The sequence below is a fragment of the Blennius ocellaris genome (genome assembly GCF_963422515.1).
Source record: "Blennius ocellaris genome assembly, chromosome: 21".
Taxonomy (NCBI): domain Eukaryota; kingdom Metazoa; phylum Chordata; class Actinopteri; order Blenniiformes; family Blenniidae; genus Blennius; species Blennius ocellaris.
Window position 1 is genome coordinate 232,501 of NC_137670.1, and position 20,540 is coordinate 253,040.

At 52.3% G+C, this 20,540-nt stretch overlaps 3 protein-coding genes across 7 annotated transcripts in view; all 3 read right to left on the minus strand.

Annotated features, from left to right (window-relative positions):
* Positions 1 to 2,987, minus strand: part of exoc7 (exocyst complex component 7) — a 22,877-nt gene extending 19,890 nt beyond the window's left edge. For all 4 annotated transcript variants that reach the window (XM_080517300.1, XM_080517299.1, XM_080517298.1 and 1 more), the window contains exons 1-2: positions 2,812 to 2,987; positions 2,504 to 2,569 (exon numbers count right to left, since the gene is read on the minus strand). In XM_080517300.1, coding sequence (XP_080373426.1) covers positions 2,504 to 2,569; positions 2,812 to 2,871 — 126 coding nt within the window. In that variant the 5' untranslated portion in view covers positions 2,872 to 2,987. The remainder of the gene's footprint in view (positions 1 to 2,503; positions 2,570 to 2,811) is intronic.
* A 2,160-nt stretch (positions 2,988 to 5,147) lies between these two features.
* tvp23b (trans-golgi network vesicle protein 23 homolog B) lies at positions 5,148 to 9,356 on the minus strand. 2 transcript variants are annotated; one of them, XM_080517314.1, is made up of 7 exons: positions 9,125 to 9,356; positions 7,829 to 7,902; positions 7,275 to 7,419; positions 6,822 to 6,911; positions 6,596 to 6,724; positions 6,390 to 6,518; positions 5,148 to 5,555 (listed from the first exon to the last, which is right to left on the minus strand). In XM_080517314.1, exons 1-7 carry the CDS (start codon positions 9,173 to 9,175, stop codon positions 5,529 to 5,531), a joined length of 645 nt encoding a protein of 214 aa, XP_080373440.1. In that variant the 5' UTR covers positions 9,176 to 9,356; the 3' UTR covers positions 5,148 to 5,528. The 2 variants fall into 2 exon arrangements, with proteins under 2 accessions (XP_080373440.1, XP_080373441.1); XM_080517315.1 differs by lacking the exon at positions 9,125 to 9,356 and adding an exon at positions 8,873 to 8,945.
* Positions 9,357 to 9,788: 432 nt separating this feature from the next.
* trim16 (tripartite motif containing 16) lies at positions 9,789 to 19,850 on the minus strand. Its single transcript, XM_080517297.1, has 6 exons — positions 18,176 to 19,850; positions 14,983 to 15,078; positions 14,679 to 14,912; positions 12,769 to 12,940; positions 12,286 to 12,381; positions 9,789 to 10,619 (listed from the first exon to the last, which is right to left on the minus strand). Exons 1-6 carry the CDS (start codon positions 19,094 to 19,096, stop codon positions 10,021 to 10,023), a joined length of 2,118 nt encoding a protein of 705 aa, XP_080373423.1. The 5' UTR covers positions 19,097 to 19,850; the 3' UTR covers positions 9,789 to 10,020.
* Positions 19,851 to 20,540: the final 690 nt, after the last annotated feature.

Sequence of the window (20,540 nt, forward strand, 5' to 3'; positions counted from 1 at the left end):
GCAGGAACAGGACGCCTGCAGCAACAGGACGCCTGCATGAACAGGACGCCTGCAGGAACAGGACGCCTGCAGGAACAGGACGCCTGCAGGAACAGGACGCCTGCAGGAACAGGACGCCTGCAGGAACAGGACGCCTGCATGAACAGGACGCCTGCAGCAACAGGACGCCTGCATGAACAGGACGCCTGCATGAACAGGACGCCTGCAGGAACAGGACGCCTGCAGGAACAGGACGCCTGCAGGAACAGGACACCTGCATGAACAGGACGCCTGCAGGAACAGGACACCTGCATGAACAGGACGCCTGCAGGAACAGGACACCTGCATGAACAGGACGCCTGCATGAACAAGACGCCTGCAGGAACAGGACCCCTGCAGGAACAGGACGCCTGCATGAACAAGACGCCTGCAGGAACAGGACGCCTGCAGGAACAGGACGCCTGCAGGAACAGGACGCCTGCAGGAACAGGACGCCTGCAGGAACAGGACGCCTGCAGGAACAGGACGCCTGTTTGAACAGGACACCTGCAGGAACAGGACGCCTGCAGCAACAGGACGCCTGCAGGAACAGGACGCCTGCAGGAACAGGACGCCTGCAGCAACAGGACGCCTGCAGCAACAGGACGCCTGCAGGAACAGGACGCCTGCAGCAACAGGACGCCTGCAGCAACAGGACACCTGCAGCAACAGGACGCCTGCAGGAACAGGACACCTGCAGCAACAGGACACCTGCAGCAACAGGACACCTGCAGGAACAGGACGCCTGCAGCAACAGGACGCCTGCAGGAACAGGACGCCTGCAGCAACAGGACACCTGCAGGAACAGGACACCTGCAGGAACAGGACACCTGCAGCAACAGGACACCTGCAGCAACAGGACGCCTGCAGCAACAGGACACCTGCAGGAACAGGACACCTGCAGCAACAGGACGCCTGCAGGAACAGGACACCTGCAGCAACAGGACGCCTGCAGGAACAGGACGCCTGCAGGAACAGGACACCTGCAGGAACAGGACGCCTGCAGGAACAGGACACCTGCAGGAACAGGACGCCTGCAGGAACAGGACACCTGCAGGAACAGGACACCTGCAGCAACAGGACGCCTGCAGGAACAGGACACCTGCAGCAACAGGACGCCTGCAGGAACAGGACGCCTGCAGGAACAGGACACCTGCAGGAACAGGACGCCTGCAGGAACAGGACACCTGCATGAACAGGACGCCTGCAGGAACAGGACACCTGCATGAACAGGACGCCTGCATGAACAAGACGCCTGCAGGAACAGGACCCCTGCAGGAACAGGATGCCTGCATGAACAAGACGCCTGCAGGAACAGGACGCCTGCAGGAACAGGACGCCTGCAGGAACAGGACGCCTGCATGAACAGGACGCCTGCATGAACAGGACGCCTGCAGCAACAGGACGCCTGCATGAACAGGACGCCTGCAGGAACAGGACGCCTGCAGGAACAGGACACCTGCATGAACAGGACGCCTGCAGGAACAGGACACCTGCATGAACAGGACGCCTGCAGGAACAGGACACCTGCATGAACAGGACGCCTGCATGAACAAGACGCCTGCAGGAACAGGACCCCTGCAGGAACAGGATGCCTGCATGAACAAGACGCCTGCAGGAACAGGACGCCTGCAGGAACAGGACGCCTGCAGGAACAGGACGCCTGCAGGAACAGGACGCCTGCAGGAACAGGACGCCTGTTTGAACAGGACACCTGCATGAACAGGACACCTGCAGGAACAGGACGCCTGCAGGAACAGGACGCCTGCAGGAACAGGACGCCTGCAGCAACAGGACGCCTGCAGCAACAGGACGCCTGCAGGAACAGGACGCCTGCAGCAACAGGACGCCTGCAGCAACAGGACGCCTGCAGGAACAGGACACCTGCAGCAACAGGACACCTGCAGCAACAGGACACCTGCAGGAACAGGATGCCTGCAGCAACAGGACGCCTGCAGGAACAGGACACCTGCAGGAACAGGACACCTGCAGCAACAGGACACCTGCAGCAACAGGACGCCTGCAGCAACAGGACACCTGCAGGAACAGGACACCTGCAGCAACAGGACGCCTGCAGGAACAGGACACCTGCAGCAACAGGACGCCTGCAGGAACAGGACGCCTGCAGGAACAGGACGCCTGCAGGAACAGGACACCTGCAGGAACAGGACGCCTGCAGGAACAGGACACCTGCAGGAACAGGACACCTGCAGGAACAGGACGCCTGCAGGAACAGGACGCCCCACAGAAGCGGAGCCTCACAGCAGGTCATTAGAAGCTGTCGTTACGTCGTTAAACTGCTCAAATCTCACTTTTAACATGAACTTAAACATCAACAATTAAAACGACGTCCAGAGGTGACAGGAAGTGATGACACAGTGTGAAACAGGAAACAGGAAGAGTTTCTGGTGTATGGCGTGACCCTGTGACCTGCACAGGACGAAGAGGAGAGATGAATGATGGAGGGATGAAGGGATGAATGTACCATGCCCTTGGTCAGCTGATCGCTCTTCTCCAAGTTTTCCCGGATGAACGACAGAGTCTCCTGCTCCTATAACACACACACACACACACACACACACACACACACACACACACACACACACACACACACACACACACACACACACACACACACACACACACACACAGGATTGAATCATTTTAACATTTTAAGCCAGTGTTGTATTTACCCCAAACTGCTCTATTTACGCAGTATTGAAGCCAAACTGTTATATATATATATATATATATATATGCAGTGTTGAAGTATTAACCCCTTCCGGTCCAGACCTGCCGGAGCTTCTCCTCGATCTCTCTCTTCCGGTTTGAAGCGTCTTCGGTCGGAACCATCGTGGAGGTTCAAAGTTCCCCAGAGGAAGAAGTAGCGGCTCCCGCTGCTCCGCTCAGCAGATAAAAACACTCCAACCCTCGGAGCGCAAATGTTTTTCTACAGACACAGAGGAGCAGGTAGCGTCTCCCTCAACTTCCGGTTACAACTTCAAAATAAAACCAACCTGCAATGTGCGCCTTCCTTCCTCCTCACTGAAACGCCCAGAGAGAGAGGCGGTTCCTTCTACATCTTTTATGTTGCCTTGTACAACGACTCTTATTGGGGTTTTATTGTTGAAGCATTACCGGTGAAATTAAGAAAAATGTAAGCTCTTATTCGCAAGTGGTTTCAGATATTCCGGTAAAGCGTCAGGCGCTTCCGGGTAGACGGGTCAGTTCGTCAAGCGCCGCCATCTTGGATGGGTCTCCCGCTGGAGCAGAGAGAGCCCAGGAGAGAAAATCCCGGAGATTAAGCGTTTTTCCTCCCAGTAGTGTTTGTACGAGCTTCACCTCCGCGTTGACACGAGGGACTGCTGGTGTCGATCCGTGGACGAGCAGGCGAGCTGCCAACGTTCCCGTGGCTCTTCCAGCCGGGGACCTTCGTGTTTCACAGGAGCGGCGACCTGCTGTCAGGCAGCAAGTGGGTTCTACTGTTGTAGCTCTATGCGTCAATGTTCACGGTGCAGCAAAAGGCCTCACCAGCAGATGTCACTGTTATCCTGTTATCCACTGTTATGTTTCATGTTTATAAGAACATTCTGGAAAAAAATCTATGTCATCAGGAACTTTGATCTTATAAAACTAAAAAGAGCCTTCTTAAGTCAATTTCAAATATCAGATTCTAGCCCACAGTTTTTAAAGTGCCAAAAGTCTTTAACATTACGTGTCACTGGGTTTGAACTCATTATGTGGAAAAGACAAACTGAGTTGTACAAACTTCTAGAATTACAGTTAAACGGGAAGAATCACTGTCCTGAAGCTACTGCGACTCCAGAAGACATGTCTCCTGTGACGGGACAGTTTAGGGTTCAAGAGTTGAAGAGTTGAGGAGAGGAATGTAGGGGGAGATGGGTTTAGGGTCAGGAGGGGTCAGGAGACCAATCAGAGGTCTAGGGTCAGGAGGGGTCAGGAGACCAATCAGAGGTTTAGGGTCAGGAGAGGGACCAGGTGACCAATCAGAGGTCTAGGGTCAGGGGGGGTCAGGAGACCAATCAGAGGTTTAGGGTCAGGAGAGGGGCCAGGTGACCAATCAGAGGTTTAGGGTCAGGAGGGGTCAGGAGACCAATCAGAGGTTTAGGGTCAGGAGACCAATCAGAGGTCTAGGTCAGGAGACCAATCAGAGGTTTAGGGTCAGGAGACCAATCAGAGGTCTAGGGTCAGGAGACCAATCAGAGGTTTAGGGTCAGGAGACCAATCAGAGGTCTAGGTCAGGAGACCAATCAGAGGTTTAGGGTCAGGAGACCAATCAGAGGTCTAGGTCAGGAGACCAATCAGAGGTCTAGGTCAGGAGACCAATCAGAGGTTTAGGGTCAGGAGACCAATCAGAGGTTTAGGGTCAGGAGGAGACCAATCAGAGGTTTAGGGTCAGGAGACCAATCAGAGGTTTAGGTCAGGAGACCAATCAGAGGTTTAGGGTCAGGAGACCAATCAGAGGTTTAGGGTCAGGAGACCAATCAGAGGTTTAGGGTCAGAAGACCAATCAGAGGTTTAGGGTCAGGAGACCAATCAGAGGTCTAGGTCAGGAGACCAATCAGAGGTTTAGGGTCAGAAGACCAATCAGAGGTTTAGGGTCAGGAGACCAATCAGAGGTTTAGGTCAGGAGACCAATCAGAGGTTTAGGGTCAGGAGACCAATCAGAGGTTTAGGTCAGGAGACCAATCAGAGGTTTAGGGTCAGGAGGAGACCAATCAGAGGTTTAGGGTCAGGAGACCAATCAGAGGTTTAGGTCAGGAGACCAATCAGAGGTTTAGGGTCAGGAGGAGACCAATCAGAGGTTTAGGGTCAGGAGACCAATCAGAGGTTTAGGGTCAGGAGACCAATCAGAGGTTTAGGGTCAGAAGACCAATCAGAGGTTTAGGGTCAGGAGGAGACCAATCAGAGGTTTAGGGTCAGGAGACCAATCAGAGGTTTAGGGTCAGGAGACCAATCAGAGGTTTAGGGTCAGAAGACCAATCAGAGGTTTAGGGTCAGGAGACCAATCAGAGGTTTAGGGTCAGGAGACCAATCAGAGGTCTAGGTCAGGAGACCAATCAGAGGCTCTGGTTGAACCCAGATAAACATCAGGACACTGCTGGAAGAAATGGTACAAATGTATTTCCACAAAAGAACGTTTGACAGTTTGTTTACTTACATATTTACACATGAAGGGGAAATACTTCAAACTGTCATACTAACAGAAGCCACAACCTTTATTGCCCTCAGCCTTATTGCCCTCAGCCTTATTGCCCTCAGCCTTCGTTGGTCTTCCTGCAGTCACAGGAAGGAGAGCAGAGCTGGAAGCTTCCAGGATTATCCTTGATCCAAAGGAAGATGGAGGAAACCAGTCTAACCCAGTCTAACCCTAACCCAGTCTAACCCAGTCTAACCCTAACCCAGTCTAACCCAGTCTAAGCCTTCCTGCTGCTTCCAGTCTGTTTAGAGCATCAAGAACAGGCAGAAGTCTTCAGATCACAGAGCTTCTACGATTCTTCTTCCTTGGACAGAGCCTGTAGGGAGAACGACACCTTCAGAACGACTCCTTCAGAACGACTCCTTCAGAACGACTCCTTCAGAACGACACCTTCAGAACGACTCCTTCAGAACGACTCCTTCAGAACGACTCCTTCAGAACGACTCCTTCAGAACGAGACCTTCAGAACGAGACCTTCAGAACGAGTCCTTCAGAACGACTCCTTCAGAACGACTCCTTCAGAACGACTCCTTCAGAACGACTCCTTCAGAACGACACCTTCAGAACGACACCTTCAGAACGACTCCTTCAGAACGACGGCGGTTTGTTTCCATAGAGTCACAATGAGCTCAATTCTAATTTTCCTGTTATTGTTTCTGAGCCGTGGTTCCTCTGAGGATCGTTCTGAGGATCGTTCTGAGGATCGTTCTTACCAGGTGACCTTCTGATATTAGTGCAGATCGTTTTTGGCTGCTAAAACAACAACTCAAAATGAATATCAAGAATCGTCTCCTGAAGTGTGGATGAGTTGTGATGCAGAATACTGCAACGGGAGACATGAAAATACATAGTATGTCTTAGAATAAATACTATATCACTATAATAATCATATATCATTATAATACATCATTTATCATTACAATCATATATCATGATGACAAGTCATTTCTCATGACTCCTCCTCATTCCTCCTCGTCATGATGAGGTGGAGGTGGTGACGGAGGTCAGATGACGGAGGTCAGGTGGTGACGACGGAGGCCAGGTGGTGACGGAGGTCAGGTGGTGATGACGGAGGTCAGGTGACGGAGGTCAGGTGGTGGTGACGGAGGTCAGGCGACGGAGGTCAGGTGGTGGTGACATCACAACTCACCTGTTTGAGGAACTGCCGTCCGAAATAGTTGGTGGCCACGTTCTTCAGGCTGGTCTTGGCCCCCACCTTGCAGCGGACGTAGCCGTAGAGGTTGGCGCCCTGCAGCACCACGCCCATGAGCACCACCGGCTGGGGACAGAGCAGCTGCATCAGAATCAGACGGCGGCTCCAGCTGTGCTGCAGCTGCTGTGGCCGGAGGGACTGACCAGCCACTTGACCTTGAAGGAGATGAGGGCGCTGAAGGCCAGCACCACCCAGAGGGCGGGGCACACCACCAGGCCCAGCCAGAACACCCGGGCCTCCGAGTCTGAGGACGACTGCTGCTTCCCGGAGCCCTGGAGCACAAAGCGTCCGTCACAACTGCTGCACTGCTCATGGGCGGCAGGCGGAGAGGAGGAGGAGGAGGAGGAGGAGGAGGAGGAGGAGCCCCACCTTCCTGGACTCAAACACCCAGTGGCTCCGCCCATCGTCGTCCACCTGGTTCCACCAGCGCAGACCCACCATCAGCCGGCCGGAGATGTTCTGCACACAGCAACGTGACGACCGCTGGTCTGGGACCAGTTCCACTGGAATCAAACCAACAACCCTACAGGCCGCTCCACCCCCCATCAATTACCGACTCCAGCGTAAATAAATCATGGATCAATACATTGGCAGGAAGTGGAGCTTCACCAGAATAAAAGTCTCCCCTCAGGGCTTCTTTTAACTTTTAGTACTTTAGATCTTGAACTATTTTCTGCTTCCTACTGGATGTGATGTCATGTGATGTCATGTGATGTCATGTGATGTCATGTGATGTCATGTGATACAGATCAATACAGATATTGATCTACTGGATGTGATGTCATGTGATACAGATCAATACAGATATTGATCAGGTCCAACCTTGACGGTCCAGAAGTCACATGACAGCAGCAGGATGATGGCCACCATGCCGGCGATGAAGCCGTTGCTGAAGACGTCACACAGCAAGTAGACGAGGACGGCGGCGGCCCGGAAGAACAGGTGGAAGAAGGACGCCAGCGGGTGTCTGCAGACACAGGGACCAGATTACTGCAGATTATAGCACTGTCTGCACACACAGGGACCAGATTACTGCAGATTATAGCACTGTCTGCAGACACAGGGACCAGATTACTACAGATTATAGCACTGTCTGCAGACACAGGGACCAGATTACTACAGATTATAGCACTGTCTGCACACACAGGGACCAGATTACTGCAGATTATAGCACTGTCTGCACACACAGGGACCAGATTACTACAGATTATAGCACTGTCTGCACACACAGGGACCAGATTACTGCAGATTATAGCACTGTCTGCACACACAGGGACCAGATTACTACAGATTATAGCACTGTCTGCAGACACAGGGACCAGATTACTGCAGATTATAGCACTGTCTGCAGACACAGGGCACATCAGTTAACTCACTTAATGTTGGACTTTGACCTTTTCCCTGCATCGTCCTCGGCGTCAAACAGAGACACGTCTTCATCGTTCGTATCCTGAGGATCAACAAGGAAGAAGATTTTAATCCCTGAAGGCTCCAACAAGCCGAGCCGCACAAACGTTAATCTCATCCATGTGGTTTTTCTTCACCGCCTCCTTCTGCCATGAACATTATCTCTTTAGTGAATCTCACTGAAACCTTGCAGTTCACACGTTTGTTTAGTTGTTGAAACAACCTGACAGGTTGGAATTAACAGTTAAACATCAACATATTGGAATGTTTTCATTGGTGACGATCGAACCTCCACTGATCGATCAATAACAAACCGCCTGCTGTTCCCATCAACTCCCAGGTTCACTTCATCATCCGGTACTGACAAGAATACATGTTAGAAACAATATACATTCAATCAATACATCAGGCTGTGATGCATCCTGAACTAATGACAAATATATACATATTTAAAGAGAATAAATATTTTGTTGGCAGAGAAAACACACGACCTCTTCACCTCAATCAATTCTGTTGATCTCACACTATTGATTATCTTTATCTGGATTAAATGTTGATTTCACGTCATTTACTGACTTTATCTGGATTACATTTGCACTGACAGAAGTCAGGTTACACCAAATTCCACAACTAAGAAATACAAACTATTTACTGATGAATTGAACGATGCTAACACCGTTAGCCACCGTTAGCTCGCAGTGCTTCATCCAGACCACAGACGGTCAGTATTTCAATAGAAAACGCAGCCAGAGCACCGACGACATGATCACTGGGAAGCTTTTAAGAGAACAAACTCTCAGTCTGGTTACTTTTAAACCAAATAAAGTTTAGAACAGGACATGTTAACTTGTTAGCATCGTTAGCACGCCCGCGGTCTATCCGGAGGAGTTTTAAACATCTTCACGCTCGTCAAGTCGCTTCCGAGGCGAAGCGGGACTTCAGACGAGCGACCGACGCACCCGGAGATCGTCCACAGGCGTGAAAAGCAGATCGTTTTACATTATACTACTTACTCCTGCTAACATGTTGACACCAGCCACTTCCGGGTTACATACTCAGCTCCACGTCACCATGCGTATAGGGCACGTGACCAGCGCAGTGACGTCATTACGCTCCAGACGTCTTTTTCACTTCTCTTTCTTGTTTTGTGTTTTTGTGTTTCCTGCTTCTTTCCTTTGTGTTCACTCTTCCCTCCACTTGCCCTTATTTTGAAAGTATTTTCTACATATACGTTAATGCCAACATTTAGCAGGTGTATAACTTACAATCGTTTGTTTCTGCCTGATTGTGTTCCACAGTATCTGGACATCAGTCATGGTGTTGGTGTGCAGTGGTGAGGGCCGGCGCCTGGCGGTGGAAAGTCCCACGGTTTGAGTCCAGGTTGTGTTTTGGCTGCGTGGTGTTGCAGATCAATCTGCTTTCCTGTCAGGTGATCGACATCTCATCAGCTCATCTTCACTGGTTTGCTTGCAGCCAACTGGTCCAGTCTGGAGCCCGAAGGAGTTTTGGAGGTTAAAAAAGAGGTTTATAGGAAAACTGAAAGAGTTTTTCAGGTTTGAATCTTCATCTGGAGCAGAAACGATCCGGATGAGAACAGCTGGTGGTGACGAGGTGGAGGCACGTGTGAACTTGTGGGAGGATTCTTCAGTTGTTTTGTGGAGCATCATGTGACCCGGCTGCTCCTCCCGGCAGGACTGTCTGCTCCTCCTGGCTGCTCCTCCTTGCTGCTCCTCCCGGCTGCTCCTCCCAGCAGCAGGGCGAGGCTAACCCTAACCCTGAATGAGTCATAAGAAGAAGACTTAAGTTTCATTGAGAAACATTTCAGAAGTAAATAAAATAGAAATAAAGACGACTTTCTTGCTGAAGCAGTAACAGGATGTTACACATCGATCTCGTTCTTTCATCTTTAAACTGCAAATGACAAAAAAATCTGTTTTGAAAACATTTTTATTTGCATTCAAAACATTTTGTGTTCAAAGCGTCTCTCGGTGGACTGAAGCTGATCATGTGATCAGTACTGAGTTCTCATTGGTTGATCCTCGTTCTCGCTGATCAGATCTCCACCAGATGAACGGATGAGAAACTTTCTGTAAACAGGTTCACGTCTTCGGCCTTCCAGGTGACGGGATTATTCTCCCAGCGGAGCAGCAGGACTTCCTGGTTATGACATCACGGCGCCGTTGGTGGGCGAGGTGGGGGGGGAGGGGCTCTTTGGCGGCAGCGGCTCGCCGGGCGCCACCAGCGTCACCACGTTCTCCTTCTTGGAGAGCCAGAAGGCGGGATACAGCGGCTCCAGGAACTCCGCCTGGTACTGGTGGACCAGCGCCATGTCCCGGTCCACGCCGTAGAAGGCCAGCAGGCCGCGGGTGTAGTCCAGGTACACGCCCAGGCGGGTGACCTTGTCCACGCTGAGGGGCGTCTCCACGCCGCTGTGCCAGGCGGAGAAGCTGCGGCCGTTCCACTGGAGGCACCAGGAGAAGTCGTTCCCGGTGATGCAGCTGTTGCTCTCGCTGCCTTTGCGGTCGATGCACTTGTAGGTCACGCCCACGTGCGTTCCCTCGCCGCTGATGTCCACCTCGAAGTAATGGCGGCCGAGGTAGAAGCTCTCGGACGCCAGCACCTGCCGCCAGTTGTCGAAGCGCTCGGGCAGGTCGGGGTACGGGTGCTGCCAGGGGGTGGTGTTGGTCGCCTTCCTGTTCTCCTCCGTCAGTCGCAGGAACTTGTGAGCCGTGGCGCCGTCCAAACTCAGCTGGGCGGAGTCTGGAGGACACGACACGTTAGGTTGACACGTCAACATGCCACGTCAACACGCCAACAAGTCAACACGTCAACATGCCAACACGTCAACATGCCAAGTCAACACGCCAACACGTCAACATGCCAACACGCCAACATGCCAAGTCAACACGCCAACACGTCAACACGCCAACACGTCAACACGCCAACATGCCAAGTCAACACGTCAACACGCCAACACGTCAACATGCCAACACGCCAACATGCCAACACGTCAACATGCCAAGTCAACACGCCAACACGTCAACACGCCAACACGTCAACACGCCAACATGCCAAGTCAACACGTCAACACGCCAACACGTCAACATGCCAAGTCAACACGTCAACATGCCAAGTCAACACGTCAACACGCCAACACGTCAACATGCCAACACGTCAACATGCCAAGTCAACACGCCAACAAGTCAACACGCCAACATGCCAACACGCCAACATGCCAACACGTCAACATGCCAAGTCAACACGTCAACATGCCAACACGTCAACAAGTCAACATGCCAACACGTCAACTTGCCAACACGTCAACATGCCAAGTCAACACGTCAACATGCCAAGTCAACATGTCAACACATCAACACGTCAAGTCAACATGTCAACATGTCAACACGTCAACATGCCAAGTCAACATGTCAACACATCAACACGTCAAGTCAACATGTCAACACGTCAACATGCGAAGTCAACACGTCAACACATCAACACGTCAAGTCAACACATCAACACGTCAAGTCAACATGTCAACACGTCAACATGCCAAGTCAACACGTCAACACGTCAACATGCCAAGTCAACATGTCAACACGTCAACATGCCAAGTCAACACGTCAACATGTCAACACATCAACACGTCAAGTCAACACATCAACACGTCAAGTCAACATGTCAACATGTCAACATGTCAACATGCCAAGTCAACACGTCAACATGCCAAGTCAACACTTCCACACGCCAAGTCAACATGTCAACACATCAACATGCCAAGTCAACACGTCAACATGCCAAGTCAACACTCAACATGCCAACACGTCAACACGTCAACACGTCAACAAGCCAACACGCCAAGCCAACAAGTCAACACACGAAGTCAACATGTCAACACATCAACACGTCAACATGTCAAGTCAACATGTCAACACGTCATAACGTCAACACATCAAGTCAACACGTCGACACGTCTACACGTCAAATCAACAGCTCTATAATCTGACGTTAGAGGAAGATGCTCTATAATGTGGATTAGAGGAGGAAGATGCTCTAATCTGGATCAGAGGAGGAAGATGCTCTAATGTGGATCAGAGGAGGAAGATGCTCTATAATCTGATGTTAGAGGAGGAAGATGCTCTATAATCTGATGTTAGAGGAGGAAGATGCTCTATAATCTGGATTAGAGGAGGAAGATGCTCTATAATCTGATGTTAGAGGAGGAAGATGCTCTATAATCTGATGTTAGAGGAAGAAGATGCTCTATAATCTGGATTAGAGGAGGAAGATGCTCTATAATCTGATGTTAGAGGAGGAAGATGCTCTATAATCTGGATTAGAGGAGGAAGATGCTCTATAATCTGATGTTAGAGGAGGAAGATGCTCTATAATCTGGATTAGAGGAGGAAGATGCTCTATAACTCACACTTGAGGAAGTCGGAGCGACTCTGGGGATCTGGGAGACTCATGTTCTGTGTCGTTGCAATAATCCGATGGACGGTCGTTTTTATTCCCATTTTGTCTGAAAAAACAAAGAAAAAACCCACAATGTAAAGTATTTTCAACTTTTTTCCAATAAACTTCAGATCAAAGTTTATAGATTTGATTTCTCTCAGGGCCTCAGTAGCCTGGGAGGTTCTAATGGGTCCGGGTCCGGGTCTGGGTCCAGGTCTGGGTCCAGGTATTGTCTTCCTCCACTGCGGCAGTCAGATTCCACCACCAGAGGGCGTCACTAGTCTCTGTAGTTCTAGTAGAGTACTGGAGTACTCTCTGCCTCCCTGCTCCTACAGGCAGATGGAGAGTACTCGAGTACTCTCTGCCACGGAGATCAGGAATCTTCCCGTCTCAACAGGTATGTTGAGCTCTGGCAGGCCACGCCCCCAGACCACCGATTGGCTGAGCGGCTCACCGTTCCTGCAGGTGTCCTGGACCTTGTGCAGGTACGAGGCCACCAGGGCGGCGCAGTGAGTCTGAGTGACGTCGGCGACGACGCGGCTGAACGAGTGCAGGCGGTCCATCAGGCCGATGTACACGCCGGGCAGGGACACGTCCGTCCAGTCCTTCTTCCACTCCGAGTACTCCTGGAACACAGGGAGAGTACTGCTGAAACACAGGGAGAGTACTGCTGGAACACATGTGAAGTACTCCTGGAACACAGGGAGAGTACTGCTGAAACACATGTGAAGTACTGCTGGAACACAGGGAGAGTACTGCTGAAACACATGTGAAGTACTGCTGGAACACAGGGAGAGTACTGCTGAAACACATGTGAAGTACTGCTGGAACACAGGGAGAGTACTGCTGAAACACATGTGAAGTACTGCTGGAACACAGGGAGAGTACTGCTGAAACACAGGGAGAGTACTGCTGGAACACAGGGAGAGTACTGCTGAAACACATGTGAAGTACTGCTGGAACACAGGGAGAGTACTGCTGAAACACATGTGAAGTACTCCTGGAACACAGGGAGAGTACTGCTGAAACACATGTGAAGTACTGCTGGAACACAGGGAGAGTACTGCTGGAACACAGGGAGAGTACTGCTGAAACACATGTGAAGTACTGCTGGAACACAGGGAGAGTACTGCTGAAACACAGGGAGAGTACTGCTGGAACACAGGGAGAGTACTGCTGAAACACAGGGAGAGTACTGCTGGAACACAGGGAGAGTACTGCTGAAACACAGGGAGAGTACTGCTGGAACACAGGGAGAGTACTGCTGAAACACAGGGAGAGTACTGCTGGAACACAGGGAGAGTACTGCTGAAACACATGTGAAGTACTGCTGGAACACAGGGAGAGTACTGCTGAAACACATGTGAAGTACTGCTGGAACACAGGGAGAGTACTGCTGAAACACATGTGAAGTACTCCTGGAACACAGGGAGAGTACTGCTGAAACACATGTGAAGTACTGCTGGAACACAGGGAGAGTACTGCTGAAACACATGTGAAGTACTGCTGGAACACAGGGAGAGTACTGCTGAAACACAGGGAGAGTACTGCTGAAACACATGTGAAGTACTGCTGGAACACAGGGAGAGTACTGCTGAAACACATGTGAAGTACTGCTGGAACACAGGGAGAGTACTGCTGAAATATGTGAAGTACTGCTGGAACACAGGGAGAGCCTTATCAAAAGTTTAGCGATTGAATATATATATAAATATATAACCGGTACCAGCAGGACATAGAACCAGTACCTGCAGGAAGTATAACAGGAAGTAGCTGCAGTACCTGCAGGAAGTAGAACAGGAAGTAGGTGCAGTACCTGCAGGAAGTATAACAGGGAGTATAACAGGAAGTAGGCGCAGTACCTGCAGGAAGTAGAACAGGAAGTAGGCGCAGTTCCTGCAGGAAGTAGAACAGGAAGTAGAACAGGAAGTAGATGCAGTACCTGCAGGAAGTAGAACAAGAAGTAGGCGCAGTACCTGCAGGAAGTAGAACAGGAAGTAGATGCAGTACCTGCAGGAAGTAGAACAGGAAGTAGGCACAGTACCTGCAGGAAGTAGAACAGGAAGTAGATGCAGTACCTGCAGGAAGTAGAACAGGAAGTAGGCACAGTACCTGCAGGAAGTAGAACAGGAAGTAGATGCAGTACCTGCAGGAAGTAGAACAGGAAGTAGGCACAGTACCTGCAGGAAGTAGAACAGGAAGTAGAACAGGAAGTAGGTGCAGTACCTGCAGGAAGTAGAACAGGAAGTAGAACAGGAAGTAGGTGCAGTACCTGCAGGAAGTAGAACAGGAAGTAGAACAGGAAGTAGGTGCAGTACCTGCAGGAAGTAGAACAGGAAGTAGAACAGGAAGTAGGTGCAGTACCTGCAGGAAGTCCACGTCGTTCTGGTGTCCGGACAGCTTCTCCACCTGCGCCTGCGTCTTCTTCAGCTCGCAGCAGCGCTGCTCCAGATGGACCCGGATGCCCTCCGCCTGCCGCAGCGCCTGCTTCTCCTCCGCCTCCAGCACCTCCGTCACCTCCGCCTTGGCACGCTGCACCACCGCCTGCAGCTCCTCAAACTGGCTGTCGATCACGGCTCGCACCTCCGTCACCGAATGCTGCGGAACGGCTCCGGGTTCAGCCGGGTGAGGGCGCCACGCGGCGACTCACCCGGCGGCGCGGCGTTACCTGGATGGACACGGTGTTGAGCTGCAGTTTGCTGATGGCGTTCTCTGCCGCCGTCAGCGTCTTCGCCATGTCGCTCTGCTTCCCCCGCAGCTCCTTCTGCAAAACAAACACCTGGCTGTCAGGCCCTTTCCACCCAGGTGAGGAATGTGAGGTGAGGAGTGTGAGGTGAGGAATGTGAGGTGAGGAATGTGAGGTGAGGAGTGTGAGGGGAGGAGTGTGAGGTGAGGAGTGTGAGGTGAGGAGTGTGAGGTGAGGAGTGTGAGGTGAGGAGTGTGAGGTGAGGAGTGTGAGGTGAGGAGTGTGAGGTGAGGAGTGTGAGGTGAGGAGTGTGAGGTGAGGAGTGTGAGGTGAGGAATGTGAGGTGAGGAGTGTGAGGTGAGGAATGTGAGGGGAGGAGTGTGAGGTGAGGAGTGTGAGGTGAGGAATGTGAGGCGAGGAGTGTGAGGCGAGGAGTGTGAGGTGAGGAGTGTGAGGTGAGGAGTGTGAGGTGAGGAGTGTGAGGTGAGGAGTGTGAGGCGAGGAGTGTGAGGTGAGGAGTGTGAGGTGAGGAATGTGAGGTGAGGAATGTGAGGTGAGGAGTGTGAGGTGAGGAGTGTGAGGTGAGGAGTGTGAGGTGAGGAATGTGAGGTGAGGAATGTGAGGGGAGGAATGTGAGGTGAGGAGTGTGAGGCGAGGAGTGTGAGGTGAGGAGTGTGAGGTGAGGAATGTGAGGTGAGGAATGTGAGGTGAGGAGTGTGAGGCGAGGAATGTGAGGCGAGGAGTGTGAGGCGAGGAGTGTGAGGTGAGGAGTGTGAGGCGAGGAGTGTGAGGCGAGGAGTGTGAGGCGAGGAATGTGAGGCGAGGAATGTGAGGCGAGGAATGTGAGGTGAGGAATGTGAGGTGAGGAATGTGAGGTGAGGAATGTGAGGTGAGGAATGTGAGGTGAGGAGTGTGAGGTGAGGAATGTGAGGTGAGGAATGTGAGGTGAGGAATGTGAGGTGAGGAATGTGAGGTGAGGAGTGTGAGGTGAGGAGTGTGAGGTGAGGAGTGTGAGGTGAGGAATGTGAGGTGAGGAATGTGAGGTGAGGAATGTGAGGTGAGGAATGTGAGGTGAGGAATGTGAGGTGAGGAATGTGAGGTGAGGAGTGTGAGGTGAGGAGTGTGAGGTGAGGAATGTGAGGTGAGGAATGTGAGGTGAGGAATGTGAGGTGAGGAATGTGAGGTGAGGAGTGTGAGGTGAGGAATGTGAGGTGAGGAGTGTGAGGGGAGGAGTGTGAGGTGAGGAGTGTGAGGTGAGGAGTGTGAGGTGAGGAGTGTGAGGTGAGGAATGTGAGGTGAGGAATGTGAGGTGAGGAATGTGAGGTGAGGAATGTGAGGTGAGGAGTGTGAGGTGAGGAGTGTGAGGGGAGGAGTGTGAGGTGAGGAATGTGAGGTGAGGAGTGTGAGGTGAGGAGTGTGAGGTGAGGAATGTGAGGTGAGGAATGTGAGGTGAGGAATGTGAGGTGAGGAATGTGAGGTGAGGAGTGTGAGGTGAGGAGTGTGAGGGGAGGAGTGTGAGGTGAGGAGTGTGAGGTGAGGAGTGTGAGGTGAGGAGTGTGAGGTGAGGAATGTGAGGTGAGGAGTGTGAGGTGAGGAGTGTGAGGTGAGGAATGTGAGGTGAGGAATGTGAGGTGAGGAATGTGAGGTGAGGACGACTCGGCCGGCGGCGGCGTGTTGCCGGTTCTGTCGCTTCAGGTCGACATTCCTCAGGCAGGTTGAGGCGACGCTGAAGTTTCTCTCTGAAAGTTCAACAACACAACCGCTTCATTCTCTGCACCGCCGGCTCCACGCTTTATTTTGAAAACAACACGCAGTTTGCAGATTGAGTTTACGTCCCAGCCTGACTGCAGCCGGCGAGGCGGTCGATCCGGCGGTTCAGGTGAACGGCGGCCGGCGAGGCGGTCGATCCGGCGGTTCAGGTGAACGGCGGCCAGGAGAGAATCAAACCAACAGAAACTTTTCATTTCAGAGGTTTTGGTGCTTCATAAAGAGATTCAGGAGATTTGATGGAGTCACGAGATTCTAAACTGATTCAAAGTGTCAGCATGTGATTTTCTCACTCTCACTTTCAAAAAGCAGAAACACAGACGTGTTATTGTGAAAAACCTCAGGAAGTGTGAGGTTGAAAGCCCCTGGAGTGACGTGAGGTGAGTCACGTGAAGAAGAACCAGGAGAGGAGAACAGGAAGTCAATGGTTCTATTGTTCAGCTGCAGGAAGAGAATCTACTTCAAACAGCTGCTTTACTTCTTCACTTCTTCTGTTACTGCTTCTCTTTTAGTCCTCCAACAGCCTGCAGGCCAGCCCAGTCCTAATCCTAGTCCTGATCCTAATCCTAATCCTAGTCCTAATCCTGATCTAATCCTAGTCCTAATCCTAATGCTGATCCTAACCCTAGTCCTAATCCCAGCCCTAATCCTAGTCCTGATCCTAATCCTAGTCCTGATCCTGATCCTAACCCTAGTCCTAATCCTAATCCTAATGCTGATCCTAACCCTAGTCCTAATCCCAGTCCTAATCCTAGTCCTAGTCCTGAACCTGATACTAATCCTAATCCTAATACTAATCCTTGTCCTCGTCCTAATCCTAGTCCTAATCCTAGTCCTAATCCTAGTCCTAATCCTATTCTTGATCCTTGAAGCTGAAAGACAAAAGATTTGTGTGTGAAGCAAGAAATCAGGAGTTCCCCTCCGCGGCCCGGCAGTACCAGGGAACACCACCAGGTGGTGTCACACTGCTGCAGAAACCACTTCATTAATCTCATCCGGGCGAATCGATGACATCACTGCGTAATGACAATGTAGTATTAATATAATAATAACATGATAGTAACGTAATATTAACAATGTAATGATAACGTAAAAAAAACATGTAACATAATAAACTCCAGTTTAATTTCAATTTAATTTGAAATCACTGCAAAAACCTGAAGTTTAGCCTGAAAGTCTCGAGGTTTCAACACCATGTGACCAAGAAGCTTTTGATCTTTTATTGATGAACCTCCACGTCAGCTTTAGGCTGATGCTAATGCTGATGCTAACAAGCTCATGCTAACAAGCGCATGCTAACAAGCGCATGCTAACAAGCTAATGCTCTGGTGACAATGGTCATTCTCAATGTTGGGAATAATAAAGTGACTGATGTCCGATGGAGGTGCAGTGTGTGTGTGGGACCTGCCTGGATGCGGCCCCGGGCCTCCTCCACCCTCAGGGTGTGGTGCCCCCGGTGCTCCTCCGTCACACAGTCCCGGCAGAGGCAGCGGCCGTCGGCGGGGCAGTAGAGCGCCAGCGGCCACTTGTGGCTCTCGCAGGTCCTGCGCTCGATGTCGCGGAGCGGCTCCAGCAGCCGGTGGCTCTGGAACTTGGGGTTCTCCAGGTGAGGCCTCAGGTGAGCCGCGCAGTACGACACCAGGCAGGTAAGGCAGGACTTGAGGGCCCGGCGGGGGGTCTCCATGCAGGAGTCACACACCACGTCATCGGGGCCCAGGGGCTCCTCCTGGGAGTCCTGGGAGTCCTCCTGCTCCTCCTCCTTCACCTCCTTCTCCTCCTCCTCCTTCTCCTCCTCCTCCTCCTTCTTCTCCTCCTCCTTCTCCTCCTCCTTCTCCTCCTTCTCCTCCTTGGGCTTCTCCAGGGTCTCACACTCCTTCAGGTCCTCCAAGATCTTGGTTTCCTCTCCAGTCCTGGGCTCTGGGTTCTGCTCCTCTTTGCTCTCTGCCTCAAGGCCCTTTGCTGCTCCTCCTGCTCCTGCTGCTGCTCCTGCTGCTCCTGCTGCTCCTCCTGCTGCTCCTCCTGTAGCTCCTCCTGTAGCTTCTCCTGCTGCTCCTCCTGCTGCTCCTCCTGTAGCTTCTCCTGTAGCTTCTCCTGCTGCTCCTGCTGCTCCTGCTGCTCCTGCTCCTCCTGCTGCTCCTGCTGCTCCTGCTGCTCCTGCTCCTCCTGTAGCTTCTCCTGTAGCTTCTCCTGCTGCTGCTCCTGCTGCCCCTGCTGCTCCTGCTGCTCCTTCTGCTCCTTCTGCTCCTCCTGCTGCTCCTCCTGTAGCTCCTCCTGTAGCTCCTCCTGCTGCTCCTCCTGCTCCTCCTGCTGAGTCCACACAGTCTGCCATGTCTCTGGCTGCCTCAACAAACTGGATCTACAGCTTCAGCCTGCAGCAGAAGAAGAGCCGGGAAGCCACACCCACCATGGAGACACTCCCACCACACACACACACACACACACACACACACACACACACACACACACACACACACACACACACACACAGACACACACACACACACACACACACACACACACACACACACACACACAGCCAGCTGTGTGTCATTTCTTCCTCAGTGTTTGATGAGGTTCAGTTGCTTCCTGCTCCTTGTGGTCTTTCAGTGTTTCTCTCTGACGGTGCAGTTTTGTCTTTATTTTGGTCTTTTTGTGTCTCTAAAAACTGTGTGTCTCCAGTGTGTGTGTGTGTGTGTGTGTGTGTGTGTGTGTGTGTGTGTGTGTGTGTGTGTGTGTGTTCATCCTTTCAGCTGGTTTCCATGCTGGTTAGTGTCTCTGTCAATGTTTCTCTGCACCGCCTCCCTGGGAGGAGCTCCACCTGGACAGGGAGACGGTGTCCAGTTACACCACCACAGGGACACAGGGACACTCCACCACAGGGACACACAGTGGTGCATTCACTGACCTGCTGATGAGACTGATGAGACATTCACTGACCTGCTGATCCAATCCAAAGCACAGACTCAAAGCGCCCCCCAGTGGCCACACGCCCTCAGAGGAGCCAAACAGTGAACTGCCTTCACTTCCCTTTGTCTTTTGCAACATGAATTAACATTATTAACATCCGTGACAGACCCCCGACCCCCCGACCTCCTGACCTCTTGACTCCGATCCCTGACCTCCCGACCCCTGACCTCCTGACCCCGACCCCACGACCTCCTAACCCCTGACCTCCTGTCCCCCTGACCCCTGACCTCCCGACCCCTGACCTACCGTCCCCCTGACCTCCTGACCTCCTGACCCCTGACCTCCTGACCCCCGTCCCCCTGACCCCAGACCTCCCGACCCCTGACCTCCTGACCCGGACCCCACGACCTACTGACCTCCTGACCCCCGTCCCCCTGACCTCCCGACCCCTGACCTACCGTCCCCCTGACCTACTGACCTCCCGACCCCTGACCTCCTGACCCGGACCCCACGACCTCCTGACCCCTGACCTCCCGTCCCCTGACCTCCTGACCCCCGTCCCCCTGACCTCCCGACCCCTGACCTACCGTCCCCCTGACCTACTGACCTACTGACCCCTGACCTCCTGACCCCGTCCCCCTGACCTCCTGACTCCCTGACCCCAGACCTCCCGACCCCTGACCTCCTGACCCCACGGCCTCCTGACCTCCCGTCCCCTGACCTCCTGACCTACTGACCCCTGACCTCCCGTCCCCCTGACCTCCTGACCTACTGACCCCTGACCTCCCGTCCCCCTGACCTCCTGACCCCCCGTCCCCCAGTGTTTTATTCTACAGTAACTTACAGAAAGAGGAACCAGTGACCAG